Source organism: Chiloscyllium plagiosum, unplaced genomic scaffold (genome assembly GCF_037043375.1).
Source record: "Chiloscyllium plagiosum isolate Xiang-an unplaced genomic scaffold, Cpla_swu_hap1 HiC_scaffold_14, whole genome shotgun sequence".
Taxonomy (NCBI): domain Eukaryota; kingdom Metazoa; phylum Chordata; class Chondrichthyes; order Orectolobiformes; family Hemiscylliidae; genus Chiloscyllium; species Chiloscyllium plagiosum.
This window is the reverse complement of record NW_028270152.1, coordinates 22,724,590-22,745,318: the sequence shown is the minus strand read 5'-3', so window position 1 is coordinate 22,745,318 and position 20,729 is coordinate 22,724,590. Positions and strand designations below refer to the sequence as shown.

The window sequence follows — 20,729 nt, the reverse complement described above, 5'->3', positions numbered from 1 at the left end:
GCTTTTTGCGGGGTATTTGCTTTCATCCTCCTTCTCCTCCTCCTCCACACTATAGGCTGGCCGAGTGTATGTCTCCCGAGGTTTTCCCGTCTCTCCAAAACACCAGCAGAGGCACGAGCAGCAAGTGATGTAGGGCTGAAGAAACCTTGAGCTGTTTTAAACATATCCTTTAATACTTCACATGTAATAATATACATTACACATTTAAATATAGGACGTTTTAGAAGCACTCAAGTTGGATTACACATTTGGAGGGAGTTTGTGAGTACACTTCCCTAAAGTATCTTGCTGATTGAGATCTTACTAACATTTTGCATAGACTTACTGTTTTTAATTCATCCATAGGATGTGAGTGTTGCTGACTATATAAGCATTTATTGGCTGTTCTTAGCTCCCCTTGAGAAGGTAGTGCTAAGCTGCAGTCCATCTGCTGCAAGTATAGTGCTGCTAGGGTGGGAATTCCAGGATTTTGACCCAGTGACAGAGAAGGAACAGCGGTATATTTCCAAGTCAGGATGGTGAGTGGCTTGGAAACTTGCAGATGTTGGTGTTCCCAAGTATTTTGTAGGTGGAAGTGTTCATGGATTTGAAATGTGCTGTCAAAGGATCTTTGGCAAATTTCTTCAGTATATTATACTTCTGGAAGAGAGTGGATGTTTTTGGATGTGGTGCCAATCAAACAGGCTGTTTAATGGTTTCAAGCTTCTTGAATGTTGTTGAAGCTGCTGTTATCCAAGCAAGGGGGAGTATTCCATCATACTCCTCACTTGTGCCTTGTAGATAGTGGACAGGCTTTGAGGAGTTAATAGGTGATTTAAATGCTACAGTATTCGTAGCCTTTGATCTACTGTTGTAGTCATTACATACATGTGGCTGGTCCAGTTCAGTTTCTGGTCAATGGTACCCCTGGTCATTAATTGTGATGAAATGAAAAATAGATCCATACAGCATGGAAGAATCAGAGTTGTGAACTTGCTAATTCTTGGTGTTCATAAAGCATTGGCTCCCTATGGCTGGCAGAGTGCAGAAGGTCATTGAGCTTCTTGCAGTGTTATGTGCAGTTCCTCTGCACCATGGAGATGGCTCGGGCCCAGATGTCACCTTTGGAATAAGGCTGCCCTTGTGAGCCAGTCCTCCCAGAAGAGGTCTCCCCTCTCCTTTGTACCAGGCCCCTGTCGGATAATCATGCAGGATTCACCACTCTGACATCTTCTGACTGAATATCCATGTCTGAGCAGGTCAGCTTCAGAATGCCAGTGCTCATCCGTGTGCAGAGCTGTCTTTTAATTATGGCATGGGTGCCAATGATGCTGATCTTTCAGCAGTTATCTGCTGAGTGTTGAGTTGCTGTGATAAAATGGGGCTAGAATCAGACAAGTGGAATGCTGTAGAGGTGTGGCAAGGAGTTAATAAAGTGAGTGTGGTAAGATATGGTGAGAAATCTTGCTAGGCCTCACAGTGAAAAACTGTCCAAAAACTGATCAGCAGACACTTAGCCAAAAAAAAAGATTTGGCCCATTTTTCTCTTGAAAAAGGCTGAGGGGTGACCGAAAAGTATTTCAAGATTTTGTTTTGCAGGATATGGGTGTCTGCCAGTATTTATTGCCCATCCCTAATTCTCCATGATAAGTGGTGGTGAGCCATTTCTTGAAATCCGTGTAGTGTAGGGCCACTCAAGAGAGCTTCAGAAAAGGAGTTTGAGGATTACAATGCACCTAAAGGAACAGTGATATGATTCCAAGTCGGGATAGTGTTGGCTTGAAAGGTAACTTGCAATTGATGGTCCTCTCATGCATCTGCTGCCCTTGAATTTCCAGATGGTAGATGTCACACATTTGGAAGGCACTTTTGAAAGGGTGTAGATAAGTTGTAGATCCTGCTGAGCTGCTTGTAACTTGTGAGAGTAAGTGGAGAGTATTCCATGACAGCCTGACTTGGGTTTTGTTGATGGTGGAAAGGCTTTGAGGCATTACTGGCCACAGAATTCCGAGACTCTGACTTACTGTTGTAGTCACAATATTTAATAGGCTGGTCCCTTCAGTTTCTACTCAGTGGTAATGCTCAAGATATTAATAGGGAAGGATGCAGAAATAGTAATGCCATTGAATTCTGAGAGAGATGGTCAGGGCAGGTGATGACACAATCGTATTACACAAGTCTATTAATCCAGAGACCTAGCCCACATTCAGGGAGACATGTTTTCACATCCCACTGTGGCAGATGACTGAACTTGGATTCCAATGTTTAAAAAAAAAATCTAAGGATAACCATGAAACTGTTGACGATTGTTATAAAAACCCACTTGGTTTATTAATGCTCTTGGAGAAGGAAATCTACCATCCTTACCCAGTCTTATGTACATGTGATTCCAGACCCACAGCAATGTGATTAGTTTGCAACTACCTGCCAGTCAATTAGGGGTGGACAATAAATGCTGTGAATGAATTAAAAATGATGGTTGTTACCTGGCACTTAGGGTTAAGTGCTACTTATCAGCCCAAGACTAAAAGTTCTACAGGTTTTGCTGCTTCTGGATTGCTTCAGTATTTAAAGAATTGCAAATGGTGCATAATATTATAGTCATCCATGAATATTCCCCATGACATTATAACACAGCAGCTGAAGATGGTTAGGCCTGGGTCGTGTTCTGAAGCTAAGATGATTGACATCTAACCAGAACCATTTTCCTATGTGCTAGGTACAACTCCAAACAGCAGAGAACATTCCCTAATTCCTGTTGAATTCAGTTTTGCCTGGGCTGCTCGATACCATGCCTAATCAAATGCTGCTTTGCTATCAAGAATAGTCAACTTCACTTCCGCCTTGTTGTTTTGTCTATGTTTGTGCCAATGATGTCAGGAGCTGTGTGGACCTGGCAAACTGAAACTGAGCATCAGTCAGCAGGTTATTGCTGGGGAGGTGCCATTAGGTAGCACTACCATTTTCCATCATTTTGCTGACAATTAAAAGTATTGACAGTGCTGTACTTTTCTGGGTTGGATTTGTCCTGATTTTTGTGTACAGCATATACCTTGGCAATTTTCCTCATTGTGGGTTCGATGTCTGTGTTGTAGCTCTAGTGAAAGGTTTCCAGGGCATGCAACAAGCTCTGAACCACCCTCTTCAGTACTATTTCCAAAGGTTGTCACTGTCCATAGCCTTTTCACATCCAGTGCCTCCACCTGTTTCTTGTTATCATATGGTGAATCACATTGGCTATCTCAAATTGGCTGAAAACTGGCATTTGAGATAGTGGGCACCTCAGGAAGAAGCCAAGATGGATTTATTTTTTGTTGCCATAAAAAGATAACTTTAGATTCTCCTTTTTATCGATTATTTTTTATCCTGATATCACTCCTTTATTCTCAAATGTTGAAAATTTGTCTTTTTATATTCTAACAACATTCAGTCCAAATAGTTTCTGAAATGCAGCTTTGTCATAAAAATGAACCACGCAAGAAGGACATCCAGAATGGAATTGAGCGATAGGGAGAGGCTTAACAGGTTGGGGCTGTTTTCCCTGGAGCGTCGGAGGTGGAGGGGTGACGTTATAGAGGTTTACAAAATTATGAGGGGCATGGATAGGGTAACTAGGCAAAGTCTTTTCTCGGGTTGGGGAGTCCAGAACTAGGGGGCATATGTCTAGGGTGAGAGGGGAAAGATATACAAGAGACCTACGGGGCAACTTTTTCACACCGAGAGGCGCATGTATGGAATGAGCTGCCAGAGGAAGTGATGGAGGCTGGTACAATTGTAACATTTGAGAGGCATTTGGATAGGTATATGAATAGGAAGGTTTTGGAGGGATATGGGCCAGGTGCTGGCAGATGGGATTAGATTGGGTTGGGATATCTGGTTGGCATGGATGGTTGGACCGAAGGGTCTGTTTCCATGCTGTACATCTCTATGACTCTAAGAATGGATAAGTAAACGTTGTAAATATTTGCAATTTGTGGAGTCGATGATTGAGTTTGAAAAGCTTAAATTAAATTGACATGTAAGCCTTAGAAGAAGGGAAATTACATGCCTGATGGAGGAAAAGTTTAAAGTAGGCAGAAAGTGTGTAGGGGAAAATTATACAGAAGCACCCATCACCCAACTTTTTTTTTCTCTGGTGCTGCCCATTTGACACAAAGATTCCCATTATCCTATCCTATTGCGGAGGAGGAGGTTATCTTTGAAGTTTCGGCAAATATGTCCCCCATCTCACTCAAAATCAAAAGGGTCTGATCATGAATACACTGGTGTTTGTAAGAGTTTGCTGTGTGAAAACTGGTTGCTATTTCCTACTGTATAGTTGTAACTGCATTTCTGTGGCTGGAAAGAGCTTTGGGATAATCCTGTAGTCACATGACATGTTAAATAAATGAAAATTTTTCTTTTAATTTTATCCAAGGTCTAACAAATTATTTGTTTAACAGGACTTCCCCAAATTTGCAAAGCCTTCTGAATTGCCATATCAACTTGCTGTGCCATCTTCAAGGAGTTGCAATTATGCACTTCCAGGTCCGTCTGCGTTTCAAGCCCCTCAAAACACTACCATAGATATCCAATGTTAACATTCCCATGTCAGATAGAAATTAATTATATTGCAATGTATTTTCTAATTGGTGGGATTCTAAAGGTGGGAGAGGCCTTTTGTCATCAGTCTTCCTTTCTATTTTAGAAAGATAGGAGGAATTGGCAAAAGCTTGAATAATGTGAAACAAGTGACAAGTTTTCAAATAGCCATTTATTTATTTTCCTAAGAATCAGATAGATTTTTTCTTCCAAAATAAATACAAACTGAAAACATTCTAGAAATTAAAGGAGTATCTAGGTTTTTTTTGCTGGATTGGAGTACCATGCTCCCAGCCCAAAGTATGAAAGGGTTTTTGTATTTTGTATGGTTATTTTTAATTGTACTTGTTTAAAAAGGTGTGTCTGCTATCACACCACACCAGTTTGCTGCCCACTAGAATTACCTGCAAAAATTTAGAAAAGGTTTCATGATGTCCATTTTAATGTACTCAAAGAAGTATTTTTGCTGAAAGCCTAGAAATGTCAAGAGATGTTTACAAACAAAAAAATAATTTAAAAATCCTTAGCATAACAATGTACATTATTTACAACGGATTTGCCTAGGGCATAACCTTGAGCTGACTGAGTCATCGATTCATGTTCACCTGTTAACAGACAGAGCTTTTATATAAAATGCGTTTTCCAGGTAGACAACTTTCTTCTGCATTGCACTGTTTGGTGTCCTTGTTCTCCACCAATGAACCACCAATTTTGGTACCCATGTCCTGTGTGTAAAAGACCAGAGGGTTTGTTTTTTTACATGTTTCTTCTTCTTTTGGAAAGCAAATTACATTTTTTTAAAAAAAGTCTGTTTGGGAGGGGGGAGTCTACCCAACAAATCTGCAGGCTTCAATATATCCATATTACAACTTAAATATAATTTTACACCTGATGCAAATGTAATGAGGGATGCTGCAAAATATCACACTTTGAAGAGTTTGATCAAAGGGTGTTACATCAGACTGTCTGAACCTTCATGTATAAAAGTGCTCTTGTAGATATTTTTAGTCAATCTGTTCAACTGTCTTATGAAACCACTTGATGCTCGGCAGGGGTTGGGGAGGGAGGCTTTTTAAAAAGGGAAAAGGAGGCGGCTGGAAAAGGAGGAGGCTGAAAAAGGAGGTGACAATTTTTCTACTTCAGAAAATGAATATTTTCAAGTCAAGCATGGCACTAAATCATTGTATAAAGGAAAACTGCCAAATTAATGTCATGTAAACATTAAAGGGGAGCCATTAACAGGAAAGATGATGGCTATTTTTGAGTGCAGACTGATCAAAATTAATTTTATTTTTGTCTTCCTGCCCAGGTTTATCTTTGAAATGGAGTTTCTTTTTTAACAACTATTTTTCTGATAGGTCAGAACAACTCCATGAAAAAGTTAGGCTGTACAGGAGACAAAGATGTATTTATGCTGTGAATACTTCCCCTGATAGTTGCAATTGCATTTAACAACCTTGGAACATTATTACTCCCTCACACTTCCCTACTCATCTGATCTCAATTATTCCCCTGTAACTACTTACCACACTGACCATCTCGTGTACTAACAAAGCACACTCGTCAAAGAATTATTCACATCCTTCTAAGTCAATTTTTAAAAAAACTTTCAATGTTGTGAAATACCCCTAAAAAGTTTATCCATAACAGCAGGCATGTACACAACATTCTGCAAGTGCAATCCAATATTTTGATCCAATAAGAATTTACAAATTATTCGGGTTACAGCAAAATTATGGCACCTAGTGAAATTCCAAAATGGACACAAGAGAATTTTATGTCCACATTCCACAAGAAAGAGAACATGAGCTTCGCTTTGCAGGTGGACTGCAATAGCAGCATGGTCTCTTCCTTGTTTGCAGATCTAATATCACATCTATAATAGGTGAGCTTATATAAAACAAAAGAAAAAAAAGCAGTATTAATAAAACAAAGTGAAAAGTGTTAGATGTACAACAAGGTGAAAACTGACAAACAGATTTGTCGAAAAGCTTCAAAATAGAAGGAATTAATTAAAACTTCATCAATTTAAAAAAAAAACCAATTTATTTTCTAAGACAAATAATCAAACCATTCCTTCTTACCCAAGATGAGTCATCTTGCTAAACTCAGGGTTAGCTGTAAAGTATGTATGACACAGAATTAATAGAAAATGGTTGAGCTGTTAATAAACTGAACATCAGTGCCATTAAGCCTAGTGCTCTGCACCACGGCTAAATTACACAGCCTCTAACCAGTGTCAATGGTCTTGAAAAATTTGCCACCTTTTAATCCTGCTATTGCCCTGAATTGGCATTTCTTTTCGAAAAGCAAATAGTAAACTTAAGTATTTGGGAGCACGAAAAATCCCTGAAGTAAACTGAAAGTATTAAGAATTTCATTGCATCACCTATTCCTTTAACAGAGTGTTTCCAGATGTGTTTTGGAAGGAGTTTGAAATATCCAGAGAATTTATGACATAAGCTATATACCAGCATTGCACTGATGGAACTATCATTGCATGGGTTCTAAAAGATTTCTTTAGCTGAAACCTCTGTAATAATCCAATTCCCTAATGGCAGCCAGAAGTCTAATTTGTTACATATCTGTTGAGAAGCCATCATTGCTATGAAAACAGAGGCCTTTATTTGTGGATCTAACTAAAATGAAACATACCCATTCAAAGCCCTTTAACCCATCCAAAGCCATTTTAAGCCATTTCTCCAAAAATGTTCTCAAAGGATTAGAAGAAATAAGAATTGCTGCATGGAATTCTAGTTTAGTTTACTGAACCTATCTTAAAACTCAAAACAAATTAGATCTTTAGTAACAGAATTATTTTTGTGTCCCAATTTAGTCTAAAATACACAGTGATTAGAAACAAATATAAAGGAGAAGCTCAGCAATTCGAGCACTGAGTACTGACATCCAACATCCAGAGGGTCACAGACATCTAAAGGACAAGCCCATCACTTGTTTCTCTTTCATTGGCCACCAAAGCCACAAACGCTACAACTTGTATGAACACAATGTAGATATGCCCCCTCCAACCCCACCCAACCCAGCATGCAACAAAAGAATGCTTCTATTCTTATTTAAAGGTTTGACAAGTTCCAAACTGGATGCTCAGAATGGTGACCTGTGGCAGAGTGAGCCCAGCAGTGGAAGACTTTTTTTTGGGAGGGTGTGGTGGTATTGAGAATAAAATGAAATTAATTAAAGAGCATAGTAACAATAAATCAATCAACAGAGGAAGTTCACTATCAAAGATTAGCATGATTTTTGATGTTGATTTATAAATTAATTTGCATTCAGTAAGCAATGAGAGAAAGGAACTGTTACCCAATCAGTATGTATATGTAGGAAGCTTGCGGCTCTAAGCTGATCAAATATGAATGGTTCTGTTTACTTTTTAAAAAATGGAATTTCTAATTTATGTTTTAGGATATTAGCAAGTGTTTTAATGTCTGTCTTTATTTTTCACTGCTTTGTATAAAAAACTATAGACAAAACATACACACGTAATTAAAGCTGACAAATTTATCCAGCAAAGTGTTTTTTTTCATGGACAGATTAATAAAATTGCGTTTACATATTAAGTGACTTTGAAAGTTCTGGCTCATTCACCCACTTACTGCTAGATCTCATCAATTTTCAATAGGTGGCTATCATTTCAGTTAGCCATTATAGAAAGGATAAAAACTGACTGGTTAATGTCGTTTCTGAATACCAGTAAATAAAGCCTTGAACCATATTGGCACTTATTCAGCGAAGGTCATTAGTGGATTGGATGTAAACTAGGGCATGTGTTCAAAAAGCACACTAAAGGTATTTCCAAGAAAGACAATGATTACACAAACAACTCCATTTTAAATCCTCGAACTGGCCAGAAATGTGAATGGATTTAAAAACTAGAAATTACTGCTGGTGATTTTACGAGAGACAGAATCCTGTTTTTGTCATTTGAAAGGGGAGACAATGTTTTCTTTAAAATAGCATACAGCAGAAAATAGAATATACTGAACATTCCTGCATCAACACTGATTGAAATTGGAAATTACAAGTATTTGCTAAGTTCTAATGGTAATAGTATCCACCTGCTAATTAGATATTTCCGTGCAATTGCAGCACAAGATACCATTCACAGAGATTCAGCTGTCCAACTGACTGCTTCTCTTTTGCAGCTCTATCCCTGCCTTGGGATGGTGTTCTAATAAGTGAGAAGTTATGTGCACCTGCTGGGTATAAGAGGGACTGAAATGCACTGTTGATGCATGTGACAATACTGATGACTTAATGCTATCAATCTCCTTTTGCTTTTATTGCAATTTTATTGCAATTTGGAAAGTTATTCATAAAAAGTTATTCATCTTTGCTAATTTGATTTCAACTGTTGACACCATGTCACCCTAAGTGGTATTTCAGAAGAATTAGATATCACCAACTAACAAGTCCACACTGAAGCCATTAGCAAATTTTATATCTACTTTAAAAGAAAACGTTTCCCACAGGGATATTCCAATCACATAAATGCATTAACCCTAAGTAACCCTCTGCAAATGCATGTCCTCATTGGATTTAAAACAGCTTTTCTAAATACAGCCCGTTCCTCAGATCTTCTACATACACACACAATGGAAGACCAAGTCACCTGAGCCTTTTTCCATGTCAGTTTAAAGTCATCCAACAGCTGGTCATTACTGGTTCTCTAACAGCCAAGTGTCTAGCTTCTGTTCAATGCCTCCCATCATAGCATAGGTGGATAAAATTTTGCATTACTCACAGCATATTGCTGCACTCAACAACTTTTATGTCTGACTCTCATAGTGAAAGCCAACATGTTTCTGGGAGTCTTGAAGCTGAGCACAATTATGTGAAATTTTGCTATGTATGCTCCTCTCAGTCACTGGATTCAACAAGCAGCATGAGTAATAGAGTCAAGGTTAGGAGAGTAACGTGTGCTTTCACATTGAGCCTCAGGAAAGTAGAACAGAAGTTGGCGAAACAAACTCAAAGGTAGTTGAATTCATCCCCCCCTCCCCAAAACATCTGATATACAAATTAGATTCAGGATTTCATTTGCAGAAAGATACTGAATGATAAATCTGTCTTGGGGCTTTATCCAAAGTCTTCTTGATAAGATGTTTCTAAATTATCGACACTTCAAAAGCAGTGAATGATTGTACATAACAATTAATTTGAGCACTTAATGGAGTGACTGTACATCTCTTTAACCAACAGTAATTACGGGGTTGGGTAAGGAGGACAATATTTACTATTTAGAATTTGACCCTCAGAATACACTTAAGACATTTCCTGGCCAAGGACAGGTATTCTCACTGCAGCCCGTCCTATGAATGGAGTTAGGGATTGCTTCCACCCTCCAATTTCAGTCCAGGAGTAGCAATATCACGTTTGCTGACACAGTTACTGTACTTTATAGAGTGAAGTACTTTAAGGGTTTCAATAAGGTTAGGTATTCTAAAAGTTTATCATTATTGTAAATACTGGCAAAGTCTAAAGTTATCAATAGTGTTGGACTGACATAATTCCCACAGCAGATGGAGGCACAATAATAGCACAACTTTAGAACAAATAATTTCCAGTTATGTTTTTGCCTCACAAAATAAGCAGGTCATTAAGAATCTTTTCCAAGGAATATTTGCTCTTGGGAAGAATATACTTGATTTCTGTTTGGCTTCACCTCCATGAAGTACTAACTCTTTTACATGTAGCAATGTTATACATAAGCACAAAATGTGTTGGCCCCTACCAAAAATGCTGGCATTGAAAATGTGTAGCTGGAGCAGAGACCCAAGCCGATTAATTCCCCTTTCATATAACACCCAACATTGCGATCAACTATAGCATCTCCACTTATACCCAAACTGAAGTCACCATAGACCAGAGAGTATTGGGACCTCCTTAGTTTATATGAATTAACATTATCAGACAGTCCTGACAAGGTATTTAACCACAATGAGATATGTTCTAATTAATTATTTTCCATTTTCTCTGGAGAGGCATTAACGTACTTAACAATGGAAGTACTCCTCCCTTTCCCTGAGACATACATAGTGTTCCAGCTTTCTTCCTAAAAACTTTAGCTTTCAATCGCAGCTTTCTACTTACAGTAACATAGACTTTCACCAGAACTCAATCTCTACGATCAAGTTTTAAGTATGGTCTTCAGGAGAACAGAAGGTACCATGTACCTGACACAATACTGTACCTGTGAAATTCTGCAGCACCAACCTGTCTGGTGACTCTGTCAAACCTCTATCAAACCAGAAGTCGCTTTAAAACCGTCTGCCTGATAATTACATAACACAACTTGCTCTTAAGTTACTCCCCCTTGACCAAATAAAGTGTCTGTTTTGGATGGAAAATGGCAAATTGTTCAGAAAAAACTGAACAGAGAAACTCAACAAAAACTATTTGCTTTAAAAATAATGTTACATGTAGCAACAAAGTTGTTGACATGAAGGAGATGGCCTTTCCACATCCCTATAGTGATCAGCCTCTCTCAAGGGAATCTAATAATCCTGTTCACCACAGTCTTTTTAAAATACAGACTTAATGTTCAATTCAGAGCAGTGAACAATTGAGTTCATAGGTTCATTCAATTACCTATGTAGCCTACCAAAGGTACCTTTCACCAGTTAATTATCCTGTTGAAGAAGATATTGACCCTTTCCCAAACAGAACAGACAGGGTGAAAATGTGATTGAACAAGAATGCAAAAGTTGAGATAATATCCCAGCTGTGCATATTTTTATACACTAAGACTGGGAAAAAATGCAGTTCTAACAGCCTATAAAACTCTGATAACTGACTCTCACTTATTTTCTCATTCTTCATTCCTGAAGAAGGGCTTATGCCCGAAACGTCGATTCTCCTGTTCCTTTGATGCTGCCTGACCTGCTGCGCTTTTCCAGCAACACATTTTTAAGCTCTGATCTCCAGCATCTGCAGTCCTCACTTTCTCACTTATTTTCTGTCAAGAAAAACACATCTATCCCAGAGTTCAGAAAGTACTGCCAGCATAATTTAAGCCAAAGGACAAAAACAAGTTGAATGGGTTCTTTTTGGGCATGTTCTCAGATTAACTTGTTTTGCAGAAGGTCAGACTTTAGTTTTCCAGTAATTTAACAGGCAAGTCAAAGGTTAAATCTGGAAGCACAAATGTGACTTTGAGAGAAACCCAAGTGCAACAGATATATGTGCAACTGTATACATGAATAGATAAGTGTACTCAGTATATTTAATATCAATAGTATAAGTCTTCACTGATTTTATGGGATGAATAAGATGGCTATAACTTCAATGAAATGACAGTGTATATATTATAATTTGCTTTTTTGAAGTGTGGTATTTAGCAGCAGGTTTTAAATTAGAATTACTGTCCCAAAACAATTAGAGTTGTCTTATGTAATTTGTAAACAAACATGAATCTAGCAGTGAACTTACTCAATTTCATTATGTTAGTCACTTTTCTCCACATTTAATTATTGTCAATGCTTTCAGCTTTTACTTCCCTCTGGTCAGAGCACCCTTCTCACTTTCCTTTTTAGGTCATCAGTGTTAGTTGAGTTTAGCTTTCCTCAACTGGAAATTATGGATAAGTAATGTAATGGAGAAACCTGTTCTCTATGAGGGTTTTCATTATGTAAATACGATCATAAGAAATGGACTTCATACAGGAATTGCAAGTCCATAATATCACTTATTCATAATTCTAAGCAAGTAAGAGTTAAGGCAATCCATGGCTTCACAGTATCCGATGCTCTATATTGCTCATTTTATGCTCTGAATTTAATTAAAGCCACTTGTGTGGTTTCCGATTTTGCCAACTTTATATAAAAAAAATCTAGACTTAGAGGTTTAGCCAAATCTGATGACTGTATTCCTTATTTTAATTTTGTGTTTTAAAGAATGGTTTGACTCTTGTTTAACACAGTTTAGTACTGTCAGAATAGCTGCTCTGCTTCCTGTTTTCAGAACCCTCGGCTGTCCATCGGCTCATGTCTAGCGGCCAGCACTGTTCTGTCTCTGCTCCGTACTTTATAGTTTAAAATTCAGTGCTTTGAGACGGTGCTGTCTTCTGCATTTTACACTCAGTATCACTGAGTTGCAGGTCCATTTTTATTTTAAAAAAATAAAACATTAAAAAATGAATGAAATTTCTATGGTCAGTCAGTGTCACTGGAATCGCTGCTCTGCTCGCCCTGCACCTTGCTTCGATGTTGCATGGCACGATGATATGCTATCTGCACCGATTTCCTGATGTTTGATTTCCTCCCCTCTAACATCTTCATTTTATCCAGGGTCTGGTCCACACCAAGAGGGACGAGCTTTGTTCGAGGGAGCCATTGCCTGAGTAATAAAAACATTATGTACAGTATTGTATAAAAGTGCCTTATATAAATAACGTATATAAATATTTTCACAATACTTTATTTTCCATCATCTTCAAACTCTTTCCTTTTCCTTCCACACTCCCTCCACTTAACTATATGTATCAGTTATATGTACTCATTGCAAAGGCCTAGTTATTGTTCTTTTCTGGTCATCCTGAGGAAGTAGCAATGTTTCTTCTTCTGCAATTGTGGGACCTGAATTTATGCTCTGTGGATTGTTCGCAAAGATATTTCGAATACTCATCTCATGACAAATATCAGAGAAACAAAAAGTAAATTATTGTTTTGATAGGGTAAATTTATTTTTAAAATTTATTTTTAAGTAATTTTTATCTAATCAGTTAGAGCAATTGGGTAGTTGTAGGTTGTTCTTTTAGAGTTGAAGATTTTTTTTCTCGGAGACTAGTGTAAATTTACATATCTCTGTCTTAAACATCTACAGAAGACATTAATGTACAAATTGTGGCTTTATAATCAGATTCAAGTTAATGATTTTATTAACGTTTTATCAATGCTTACCAAGTGCAGAACATGTTTGAGATTACGAACCCCACTATAAAGCTCAATTTGTACATATACTTTAACAGTGCAAAAGTTGCTGTTTGGACCAACACATCTATGCTGAATCTGCTAGAATAATCTTATTTAATCCCAATACCTTGCTGTCTCCTATTCCTTTTATCTTGCTGTGCTTCAAGTATTTACTTACTTTTCCCTTACGGTCAGTGACTATTTTAAAATGGCGATGTCCTCGAGCCTAACTAATCTGATTCAACTCTGTAGTCATGTGGTCTGAACAAGAAAGAGAAGTTCTTTCAGTATTACCATGTTCTCTTGTTGTCAAAGAAAAGAACGAGGTAGAGGTGTTCCCGGGCTTCCACAGTCATTTGTTCTCCCAGCTTGAGCACATCAAGTGGTGGAACAGGTATCGGAACACCGTGATGGTAAAGCCCTTCCCGAGGCATCTTCGGATCAATAATCTAGAGTAGTTACACATATGCAACAACATCTTAATGAATATGATCTCCTTTCAAACGCAGTTTGTACCACAGTTTAAAACAACTAACTTGTCTTCTTAGTAATATTACAAACACAAAGTTTATTAGGTTTGTATTTTGCAATTATCTCTTTTAATTTAGAATGAAATGGAGGAGTAAAGTGGGCATGTTCCATGCTCTGGATCTTTAATTGCACTATAGCAAATCTTGATGGCTCAGTTGTTAAAGGGAATAAGTGCAAGATGTTCACACCAGTTCATTGTGTAGACAAAGTAAGAGCATCTGTAGTAACTGTGGGTAGTTGTTAGTTTCCAAATCTCACAGGAGTTATTAGGATTATCAGGTTTACAAGTGATTAAATAAACCAAAGTTTGTGAGAAGATTTGTAGCTCGGGTGCTCATTGTTGTGGTTCTGTTCGCTGAGCTGGGAGTTTGTGTTGCAGACGTTTCGTCCCTGTCTAGGTGACATCCTCAGTGCTTGGGAGCCTCCTGTGAAGCGCTTCTGTAATCTTTCCTCCAGCATTTGTAGTGGTTTGAATCTGCCGCTTCCGGTTGTCAGTTCCAGCTGTCCGTTGCAGTGGCCGGTATATTGGGTCCAGGTCGATGTGCTTATTGATTGAATCTGTGGATGAGTGCCATGCCTCTAGGAATTCCCGGGCTGTTCTCTGTTTGGCTTGTCCTATAATAGTAGTGTTGTCCCAGTTGAATTCATGTTGCTTGTCATCTGCGTGTGTGGCTACTAAGGATAGCTGGTCGTGTCGTTTCATGGCTAGTTGGCGTTTTTTTTTTTCTTTTTTTTTTACACCCGGGTGGCCAGTGACAAACACTGCCCTTACTCCCTTTTTTTTTTGGCAGGCAATCCCCTGTTTTTTTTTTGGCTAGTTGGTGTTCATGGATGCGGATCGTTAGCTGTCTTCCTGTTTGTCCCTGTGTAGTGTTTTGTGCAGTCCTTGCATGGGATTTTGTACACTACATTGGTTTTGCTCATGCTGGGAATTGTGTCTTGCAACAATTCACCAGAATGAAGGACCCGATATAGACTGATCCCATGGCTGTGCTGTTTTGCATGAGGCCATTTCACTAATACTACTTTCTCAGATGGAAGGTACGGAATTCTACATGCATAGAATAATTTTAATTCATTGTGCATTCTGAAAAGTCTGGAAACTTTCATTTTCAATCAGAATGTTGATTGACTGGGACAGGGATATTATCAGCATAATAATACACTGTTTTCAATATAATTTTGTGTCAACATTGTGTCTCAATTTGGATCTGTGCTATCAGTTCATTGAGAGGTATGGAGGTATATTCTGGGGCTGGTAGGTTCTCACAAGAGCCAAAAGGTTCCTCTTTATTCCAACTACCAGCGTATTTTACAACTTAAATTTATCAAATCAGACACAACAGTATTTTTATGTGGCGTGAAGTTAGTGACATCACATGAGAGATCCCTGCTCAGTGATGTCAGTGTAATGGTCTCCCTTCGAGGGAGATTGAGCAAGGCATACCTATTTATAGTCAAATCAGGATCAAAAAGGAAAGGAAAAGGATTTAATGTCCAATCAGCATTCCCCCTAATTTTCCTACTGGCTTCACATGCCTTTGAGGTCCATGCATGGCAGTGACTCCCAGAACATCAGAACTGCTGCACGCATGCACAGCTTAGAGAGAACACTGCCTCCAATATTTATCCCTCAATTAACATCACAAAGAAAGATATCTGGTCTTTATTACAATGCTCTTTGTGGGAGTTCCTAAGTGCTCATTAGCTGCTGTAATACAACAGTGACCCACAGTTCAAATTAAAAATTAATTAGTTGTAAATCACTCAGGACAGCATGTGGTCATGAAAGGCACTACATCAATTCAAATCTTTTCTGTCACTGATGAGTAAACAGACCAGAATTCAGCTGATTCATTCGCCCAAATCTTTCAATTTGGGCGAGAGACCTCTGACCCAACATTGTTGATGCACTTCAGGATCCTAAGTAAGTCCCCAACACAAATACATCCACAGAACTTATGTGGGAAGTTTGAAGTTCCCATTCTCAGTTTAACCCTGCTCATATTGCTCTGTGATTCCAATAACACTGGGATGAGATGCCAAGAACCATGGATCTTAGGACTATTTGGCCCACAGTTACATGAACTTTACGTGGATCTACTTACAACTTTTGAAAGCAGGTATGAAACCAGTGAAATGCTAAATGCATCAGCTAGAGTGACGAGGGTTGACAGGGAGGGAGAGGGTAAATTCTGTCAGGTGTGAAAGGGAGTATTGGGATGGTCAGCACCATCAGGGCCAGTATGTGAATAGACACAGGGGCAGGAGAGAGGCAAGGGGGATCGGGACCATCAGGGGGCTGAGAAAGATACATTCTTAATCAATGGGGGAAATCAAGAGTTATGGGGAAAGGCGGGAAAGTAGACATGAGGATTGTCAGATCAGAAATGATCCTACTGAATGATGGAGCGGGTTTGAGGAGCCGAACGGCCCAATCCTGTTCCTTGTTCATATGGTCTTAGGCAAGAGGGATCAGCACTATCATATCTAGCCCACAGAGATGCTGCCCACAAAGTAAAACTCTAATGTTAACAAAACTAATTGAAAAAATGTCCAAGTTTCATTATTTGAACAAAATTATAACTTATGGATTCAGAAGTGACACATGGTAAAAGAAGCATCGAGGAATGGCTCAGAGGCAAATGTCCTGCCCACTTGCTGCTTCATCATACACTTTTAAGTCAAAGGACGTACCAGGGCTGGATAGGATGGGTATCCCCGGCACTTTGCCCAGACCAAATCCAGAGATTCCAAAGGACTGTCTTCATCATCTGACATCCAGCCCGTAGATCGGCTTAATCCTTTACGCACTGTTACAAAAGGAGAGATTTAGAAAAGAGATATTCAATAGAGATTTTTAAAAGAATTCTCTGTACCACATGCAGAGTGAGAGCAACTAAGGACAAAAGATCTGAATTTTCTTTTGTAATAGAAATCAGGTATTTATAGCACTTTTATGATTTGTACTGAAATGTAAAATGCTTCTAGGCCATTTCAGATTACTGGACTTTGTTTAACTTCTATTCCCACAAAGACCGTGGGCCAATGAGTTTGTATAAAATCACCAGTGACTTCAGTATTTCAGCATTCACAGCAATAGTGCATGTAATTCGGGGTTAAAGTTCATAGCAACAATACAAGGTCCATACATGACCTTGCTAGACTGTATACATATATGAAGGGAACCAAAGTACACAGGCACTGCTTCACAAACTATTCACCTATGTGACCCCATCTTAAGTTACCACTATTTTATCATCATTACAATCTTTTCACCACGACATTGGATGGGAACAAAGGCTGGCCTGGCAGTGATGGCCACATCCCATAAATGAATGCACCTATTAAAAAAAATTTCTTGAAAATAAACTTGTTCCCTTCTCAACTGATGGAATGATAGCTCTGGGAAAACTACGAATCCCAGCTCTATGTTAGTCATAGGAAACAAATAAAATTCAGTAACTGCTAATACAAGGGTGTTTAAATCACTTACTTAATAATGTAACTTTAAATATAGAACTGACCAAGTTACAAAATGTATTTCTACAGTTGTGTTATTTTAGCTCAGACTTCAGTTAGTGATAGAAGAATTCTGAAATATATTTACTTTTGGTTTCCTCCTTGGTTCCCGGAATAGCTGAGAAAAAACTGTTGAAACACTAGTCTTTTATGATAACCACAAGTTAAGTATTTGGAGAGTTAGCAGTTAGTGATGAGGGAAAATAGTGGTACTGGCAATATGTGGTGAGTATTTGAGAAGACTGAGTAATGGCATTAATGTTTGGATGAGTTGAAGGTAAGGAAATTTGAGGAGTTTGCAATATGCATTCGGAGTATATGTTATTTAGTGAAAGCAAATGATTGGGATTAAATAATGGGCTTTGGAGAGTTGGTCGGTACGATAGTGGTAAGACATTACTGGAAAAGGGAGATTATTCGTCCTCGTACACTGTATTTGGATATATAAATAGTTAATGATTAATGAAGTCTTTTCTGACTTAGATTGAATGAAAATGTTGTGTTTCCCCAAGAATAAAATGATGTTTATTAATATTATTTAACAATTCAAATATAATGCAGATTAACAGTGGGACTGGTTTCTCTCTGATCGCCACTTGGCACCAGAAACAGGAAAGAAGTATGAGCACCTACACTCCCCACCCCCCCCCCCAACCATGATTAAGGCCTCTCCAGGTCATTTTCAGATATTTTGATTGACCTACTCAAATGAAGCAGGGGGGACTGGAACCCAGGCCATCTGGCTTAGAGGTAGGGACAGTACTACTGCCCCTACACAAGAGTTCTCGCTGGCCTATTTTCAGATGTTATGACACACCTCTAGAGGTGGTGAGACCTGAAGCTGGATATACTGGTTCAGAGGTAGGGACCAACTACTATACCATAAGAGCCCTTTCTGAACATTTTCATTTAAAAAATTCAAATCTAGAAGTGCTCTTGCAAGCAACTAAATGTTTTCTTTCCCCCATCACCAGAGCACCCATGATAATTAACCATTTATGTTTTCCAATTGATTAATTTACCTGCAAAGCTTGTTCAGGGCAATACTGACGATTAAAGGTGAGGGTGAGTTGGAAGACATGGAGGGATGGACATTTGGACTGGACAAAATTTATCTGGACATTTCCAATATTTGAAAAACACTTATTAACACCACTGATAAACAAGCAGTTTTCCCAGTGATACAATACAAAATCCATAATGGAGAGTCAGATTATGATTTCATTAAAATGATCTTTCAATTAGAATATATGCCGTTTCTACACAGTACAAGGAAAGAATGATATGAAACCAGAAAAGTGCACATATTTTCCCAAATCTTTTTTCCTCAGGTTATATCCAATCCATATGCACTAACTAATGTGATGCTCGTGGGTATAATGTAAAGCACTGCAGATACTGAAGATCTGAAACAAAAACAGAAGCTGTGAAACTCAGCAGATTGGTAACATTTGCGAGAGAAAGCAGAGTTAACATTTCAAGTCTGGTGACTCTTCATCAGAAGCTGAAGACTGAACTTGAAACATTAACTCTGCTTTCCCCCTAAAGATGCTACCAGACCTGCAGAGTTTCACCAGCAATTTAATGTTTTTTGTGATGCTTGTCGGGTTCACTGAAGCAAGACAGACAGAAAAGATGGATTCTGCATTCAAAGTGAAAGGGAAAACACTGGTCACAGAAATCATGCACAACATAACTCAAACAAATTAATGAAAAAGGAGTACAATGCACAGAAATTCAAACCTTGACATTCCTCTTATGATAGTACATTAAATATCAATAAATATAATTTGTTTTTACTGGAGTTTGTCAAATGAACTGAAAATGCTGGAAACACAAAGCAAGTCCATTGGCAACTGTAAAGAATAAAGATCCATTAACCTTTCAAATGTACAGATGTAAAATATTAACTGATGTTATCCATGTGTGCTCAAGCTTTGTGTCTATGCAATTATATTTTGGCCTCGTTACAATAAACTTTGATCTTATGCTTTTGTAATCTTTATAGGAATACATTTTTGTTACACATAGAAACTTTCTCCTTATTCACTTTGCATCCTACATTGCTCAAAAATAATATGCTACATTAGAATAACATTTAAGAGACAATGTAGCATTTTGTACAATGTCACATATGAACATATGTGCACATAAACACGTGCGTACACAATGTTTTCATGTACTTTGCTTCTAAAAGATCAGGTGCTGTTGTCAAACTTGATGGGACATACCTCATTCAGAACAAACATTCATCTTCCTTGCTTGATAGTACCATTTGTGTTTATGACTTGATAAAAGAAAAATGTTTTAGAACTTAACTGAGAAATTCTAAAACTTGTTTAACCCCCTCCAAAAGTGGACTCACCACCATGTCCATGTCTGCTTGATCCAATTGGATAGGATTCATTCTCTGTACAGGAAGTGTCCTCACTACTATCTTCATGGAAATTCACTCGGGAAAAGGAAGGCTTCCCTCGACCCTGCTTCGAAGGGGTTGTGCTAGTGTGAGGAAGAAGATTCTTTTTTAGGACAGATGTGCTATTTCCTGCTATTTGCTCAGCACACTTCTACTTGTCACCCAGTGAACGACTGGTAGTGGTACTCACACTTGCAATTGCATCCTCATTTTCGGATACAAACTTTGACATTATATTAAAGAGAAGTGGTACTATCATGAAGTATGTTGCAGCACGGACAGACAATTTCAACCTCCATAGCACACGTTACACATCTACTCCAACCATGAAAACACAGCATCAAAAAGGAAGTCTCAAATACACAACAGTCTGCTAGACCGCTATTCACAACGAGTGGTTACATGTTATTAACTCATAGAAGCCAAGAGACATTGATGTCAGCACTGAATACATAATAAAAAAGAAACTCCGTTACCTGGTGCGATCTGAAGCTGCACTGCTGCTTGTGCTAGAACTGGACTCAGTGTCAGAACTACTACGTGGGAGGCTTCGTTCATTCCGATATACACGAAAACTTTCATTCACGGGTTGACTGCCTCCATCAAACCCATTTGTTGGCAAACCTGAAAGCACAAAACACATTCATTGTTCACATTACAATCACTTTGGTAATGATCATTTTCTTCCTCATTCTTCTCACAGCCTCCATACATCAATGTACCGTACAGGAATTACATGAGATATTGCACTATGGTTAGATCTCCATTTG

At 38.4% G+C, this 20,729-nt stretch overlaps 2 protein-coding genes across 5 annotated transcripts in view; one reads left to right on the top strand and one right to left on the bottom strand.

The window, feature by feature from the left end:
• The first annotated feature begins 140 nt into the window (after positions 1 to 140).
• Positions 141 to 20,729, top strand: part of ccdc51 (coiled-coil domain containing 51) — an 83,850-nt gene continuing 63,261 nt past the window's right edge. The window contains exon 1 of the mRNA XM_043707793.2: positions 141 to 261. The gene's annotated coding sequence lies outside the window, so the exon portion shown is untranslated. The remainder of the gene's footprint in view (positions 262 to 20,729) is intronic.
• The window catches only part of brpf1 (bromodomain and PHD finger containing, 1), a 54,613-nt gene continuing 38,597 nt past the window's right edge, over positions 4,714 to 20,729 (bottom strand). For 3 of the 4 annotated variants that reach the window (XM_043707789.2, XM_043707788.2, XM_087994157.1), the window contains exons 9-14: positions 20,436 to 20,583; positions 19,909 to 20,042; positions 16,719 to 16,834; positions 13,785 to 13,939; positions 12,774 to 12,915; positions 4,714 to 5,285 (exon numbers count right to left, since the gene is read on the bottom strand). In XM_043707789.2, coding sequence (XP_043563724.1) covers positions 5,169 to 5,285; positions 12,774 to 12,915; positions 13,785 to 13,939; positions 16,719 to 16,834; positions 19,909 to 20,042; positions 20,436 to 20,583 — 812 coding nt within the window. In that variant the 3' untranslated portion in view covers positions 4,714 to 5,168. Of the gene's footprint in view, positions 12,916 to 13,784; positions 13,940 to 16,718; positions 16,835 to 19,908; positions 20,043 to 20,435; positions 20,584 to 20,729 lie in introns of all 4 variants that reach the window. The other variant, XM_087994158.1, reaches the window with a different exon arrangement.